Source organism: Gekko japonicus, unplaced genomic scaffold (assembly GCF_001447785.1).
Source record: "Gekko japonicus isolate JY-2015 unplaced genomic scaffold, Gekko_japonicus_V1.1 scaffold875, whole genome shotgun sequence".
Taxonomy (NCBI): domain Eukaryota; kingdom Metazoa; phylum Chordata; class Lepidosauria; order Squamata; family Gekkonidae; genus Gekko; species Gekko japonicus.
In genome coordinates this window covers 21742-26939 of record NW_015169200.1, presented here as the reverse complement: position 1 = coordinate 26939, position 5198 = coordinate 21742, and the positions used below count along the sequence as shown (strand labels likewise).

Here is a 5198-nt window from a genome sequence, read left to right as displayed (position 1 = left end):
TAAACTGAGTTAGTATGAGCTCACAGATTTTTAGCCTCTGGCTCACACAATTTTCTCTTCGCTCAGGGAGGAGGAATCCAGAGCAAACTAATTTATTCCATAGCCAAATCGCTCGCTCACAACTTTAATGCCAGCATAGCTCCCAAAGTAGAATTTTTGCTCACAAGACTCCACAGCACAGAGGGACCATTGCTTACAACTGTTGAATGCCATGCATGGAACTCTAAGCCCCGCCCCCACTTCCTGTTGCCCACTTCCCGTGCCAACAATGATGGGAAACGTGAAGGTTTTCTTCTCTCTTGTGTGTGTCTGTGTCCCCCGCTGCAGGCCTCCTCAACCTCTTCTGGTGGTTGGGCTGGTGCATGAGGAACCAGCAGCGCCTGCCGTACGTCTGGAAGTGCGTGGCCGTGGTCCTGCTCCTACAAGCCTTGGCCCTGCTGGAGCTGCTGGACTTCCCACCCCTGTTTTGGGTCTTTGACGCCCACGCCATCTGGCACATCAGCACCATCCCGGTCAATATCCTTTTCTACAGGTGAGGGGCAATTCCTCCGCCCTTCCGGCTTTCTCGTCCCTGGGGGCGCTCTTTCTGCCGTCTGCCCTCCAAAACGGCATCCATGCAAAGTGAGGGTGGCCCTGCCAGCACGAGCGACTTCTGGAAAGGGCAGACTCCAAGAAGGACCGTTCTCTCCGCAGTTAATATCCATGCAGAGCAAAACGATAAAGCGGTGTCTGGAGAGCCGGCGGAGTTTAGCGGTTAGGACACAGATCCCCAACGCGGCGAACCCGGGCACCATGCCGTGTCTCTGCTGGCGTGCCACACACCACTTCACCATTTTGCTTTGCATGGATATTAACCGTGGAGAGAACGATCCTCCCTGGAGTCTTTCCTGGGACTGGCCAAGTGTTTTTAGAAAGTGAGTGGGGCCTGGCGGGGGTTTTGTCTCGCAGGGCTTCTGATTGGCTGCTGGAGATCTGTTTGACTGTGCAGATTCCAAAAAAACACACAAAAAACACATTGCTTTGGCAGCAGCTGCCACCGCAGCAGAAGGATCTTCACTGTCTGGGTGAAGATAAGCTGTGTATAAGCAAGACGATATTTCTAATCAGTATGCTCATTTGAAAAGGCCTCCTGTTAAGCACACCTTCTGTCTGAAGTGTTGAAGAGTTACGAGTAGAGTTAATGGGTAACCAGTCTGGTGTCGTGGTTCAGTGCGCGGACTCTGATCTGGGAGAACCGGGTTTGATTCCCCCACTCCTCCACTCGCAGCTGCTGGGTGACCTTGGGCAAGCCATAGTTCTGACAAGAGCTGTTCTCTCAAGAGCAGTTTCTGTCAGAGCTCTCTCAGCCCCACCCACCTCACAGGGTGTCTGTTTTGGGGAGGGGAAGGGGAAGGAGTTTGTAAGCCGCTCTGAGACTCCGAGTGAAGGGCGGGGTATAAAGCCAATCTGCTCTTCTTCTTCACTCCCTGGCTTTTCATGGCTGGCTCTGCCACCATTTTGTGACTGCGCTCACTACACGTTGTCAGAATTCCAGATGTGCCCAGAGGCACAAAAAGGTTGGGGACCCTGAGTTAGAGTGTCGCACTCGAGTGGCCCTCCCCAAAGTGGGGTCTACTGGGGTGTTTCCTGGTACCCACTGCCACCTTCCCCCAAGCGAAGAGCCAGTTTTGATTTACCTCTGCAGATAAGGTGATTCAGTAAACCCTACGAGGCATCCATTTGGAAATGACATAAGGAGGGCCCTGCTGGTTCAGACCAGTGGTCCACATCTAGTCCAACCTCCTCTCCGTGGCAAAATGTATGTGGGCAATAATTAAACAACAGAATAACACTATTATTTTATAATATTATTTTCTGCTCAAGGCTATCGCTATACGAGCAGTACTCGATAGTCCAGCCTCCTCTCTCACACAGTGGCCAACCTCTGGTGATTCCTCTGGAGGGCCAACAATGGCATAGAGGCCAAGGGCTTTCCCCTGACGTTGCCTCCTGGCTCTGAATGTGGAGGTTCCCCTCAGCCATCATGGCTGGTAGTGATCGATAGACCTCTCCTCCATGAATCAATCTAATCCCCTTTGAAAGCTGCTTATTCCTGTAGCCATCTCGACATAAGAACATAGAAGAACATAAGAAGTACCCTGCTGGACCAGACCAAAAGTCTGTCTAGTCCAGCCTCCTATCTCACACAGTGGACAACCAGTGGACATCCTCTGAAGGGCCAACAACAGGGCATAGAGGCCAAGGCCTTGATAAGAACACAAGGAGAGCCTTGCTGGATCAGACCAGTGGTCCATCTAGTCCAGCCTCCTGTCTCACAAAGGGGCCAACCAGTTCGTCTGGAGGACCAACAACAGAGCGTTAAGAGTGTCGGACTCTGATCTGGAGAATCGGGTTCGATTCTGCACTCCCCCGCATGAACCCAGCTGGGTGACCGTGGGTCAATTACAGCTCTTAGCGCTCTCTCAGTTCAAAAAATAAGTCTAGCTCGCCCTTAGTGGTGCATAAAAAACGTACTTCAGGCAGCCAGACAATCCCAAGATCTCCTGGCTATACCACATACAATGCCATACGATAATAATAAACCACCTGGGTCTGGGATTCAGAGGTTGACTGCCTCTGAATGTGGAGGTTCTCCTCAGCCACCAAGGCTAGTAGCCACTGATAGATTATCTTCCATGAATCTATCGAATCCCCTTTGAAAGCTCTTTATTCCTGTGGCCATCACAGCATCCTCTGGCAGCGAGTTCCACATTTTCAAATGGCTGCTGCCTTTGGAGGAGGACAATTGCCCACCACACATGGCAGCCATGCGTACCACCCTAAACTCCTTGGAGGAAGGGTGTGGGGGGGAATATACGAGAGAGACAGATCTCTGGATATCTTGCTCTCCAGGAACAAAAGTTCCGTAGCACCTTAAGGACTTGACAGTTGTTTCAGTACAAGCTTTAGTGAGTCACTGCTTCAAATTCTATGAAATATCCCCAGGGGTCATTTTGTAGAAAAAGAGGTGCAGGAGCTGATTTGCATAATTCATTTGAATATGCCACACCCCCTGACAACGGGCAGGCATGTTTAAAATGCCTTCCCCATCTGGGGAAGGGAAAGAAAGACATTTAAATCCCCCCAGGTGGTGGTGGGGGGCTCTGCAGGTCTTCCGCCCCTGGGCTCCTTACTGCCGGAGCGCTGTTCCGGCGCGTTCCGGTAGGAAATGACCCCTGGATATCCTCAAGGTGCGCGCACACTTCAGATATTTGTGGGGTTTTTTGATCTGGAGGGCTGGAAGCTTTCTTGGGGGGGGAAGAAAGTTGAGGTTCCTGGGGTCTGGTGTTTATGTACCCATAACCTTTCTCTGCACTCACTTGGTGCACTTATATGATCTCTGGATCCAGCACAGAATTCTGAAATACACAGTCCTGCCTATGACCTTAGTCTTTTCTTGACTGGAAGAGAACCCGCCTGGCCTTACTCTTTCAACTTCAGCAGCTCCTGGAGTAGAAATTGCGGGGGAATGTTTCCCCCCCCCCCCCCCCTTCCTGCCTGTTATGCTGCAGTTAAAGGCGGTGGGGTGGGGCTGGTTGAGAAGCCGACAGTCATTCCTGTCCATAATGGGTAGAGCAACAGTCCCCAACCTTTTAGCACCCGAGGGCACTTTTGGAATTCCGACAGGGAGTGTTGGGCTCAGCCATAAAATGGCTGCCGGCTGAGGCAGCGCCAGACGCAAAAGTCTGCCGTAGCTTCCCTTCAGTCACCCAGTAAAGGTCCTTGTAGTGTGGTGGCAGCTGCAGCCGAAGTCATGTTTTTAAACATTTGCACAACCCATGAGATCTCCAGTGGCCAATCAGAAGCCTTGTTGGGCAAAAGCCTCTCATGGCCCTGCGCAGGGCTCTTTTTGTAGCAGGAACTCCTTTACATATTAGGCGACACACCCCTAATGTAGCCAATCCTCCAAGAGCTTACAGAGCTCTTCTTACAGGGAATACTGTAAGCTCTTGGAGGATTGGCTACATTAGGGGTGTGTCACCTAATATGCAAAGGAGTTCCTGCTACAAAAAGAGTCCTGCGAGTCGCCGCGCCCACTTTCAGAACACACTTGGGCACCAGAAAAGGTGTTGGCAGTCACCATGACGCCCAAAGGCATCCGGTTGGAGATCCCTGGGGTAGAGCATACTTTGTATGTGTTGGAAACACTGGTCTGTAGCCATCCCCGTGTGAATCAGTAGCGCCTTCCATGAGAGGTGCACAGCCCTTTGGCAGGAGAGCTGACTTGGAAGCTGGGTGGTTCGTGCAGCTGCTGGGATGGATCCTGCCACTTTGCTGAGCAGAGCCTGGAGCCTTCCTCCAGCCAGAGGAGACATTCCTCCTCCTGCAGAAGAGCCATTCAAGTTGGAGGGTGGCTCCTTGGATCCAGGCCACCCTTTCTGGCCAGTTGCATTCCAGCGGTTGGTTTACCTGCCGCCGTGGTTCACGTACAAAGTCCTGGGACGTGGCGAGTGGGGTGGAATTGGAGGCAGGTTCCCCACCCAGTCCCGGGGTCAGATGTGGGTTCTGCAGGCTGATTAGGCCAGTGGGTAAAATTTATTCAAAGCCTTTGAACAAACCCGGCCGATCCCTCCAGTGATGTCAAACCTGATCCTCTCTCCTTCTCCTCCTCCTCCCCCCAGCTTCCTCATGGATGACAGCCTCTATCTCTTGAAGGCCAACTCGTACATCCTTAAAATAGACTAAAAGCCTTTGGTGAAACGCAGATTGGGGAAGAGCACCGGCCTCTTTGGAGGACACCCACCGACCGTTTCCGACGCCCACCGACCGAGGACCCAGGCCTGCTGTATTTTGAGCAGCAGCGACCATCGGCCCTTCCTCGTTTCCTGCCCTTCTACTCTCGAAGCATCCACAGTCTGGATTTGGTTTGCTGTGATGTGATAACGCTCTTTTGCCCGCCCCCTGGATGCATCAGGATCCACATTTCTCCTCCCCAGCAACTTGAGTCGGGGGTCCTTCCTTCCTTCCTTCCTTCCTTCCTTCCTTCCTTCCTTCCTTCCTTCCTTCCTTCCTTCCTTCCTTCCTAAGTGTTCTTCATGCTTCTTTTTTGAGAGAACCAGGAGTCGTCTCTCTCTCAGCTTGCTGTCCTAAATTCCTTTCAGTTCAGTTTAACTCTCCAGGCGGCTCTGCGGTGTCCAAGAGGCGGAGCCAAAGGGGTT

At 52.2% G+C, this 5198-nt stretch overlaps 1 protein-coding gene across 2 annotated transcripts in view; it reads left to right on the top strand.

Moving 5' to 3' along the window:
* PGAP3 (post-GPI attachment to proteins 3) overlaps window positions 1-5007 on the top strand; it is a 26090-nt gene extending 21083 nt beyond the window's left edge. For both annotated transcript variants that reach the window (XM_015416331.1, XM_015416330.1), the window contains exons 7-8: window positions 328-532; window positions 4662-5007. In XM_015416331.1, coding sequence (XP_015271817.1) covers window positions 328-532; window positions 4662-4725 — 269 coding nt within the window. In that variant the 3' untranslated portion in view covers window positions 4726-5007. The remainder of the gene's footprint in view (window positions 1-327; window positions 533-4661) is intronic.
* Window positions 5008-5198: the final 191 nt, after the last annotated feature.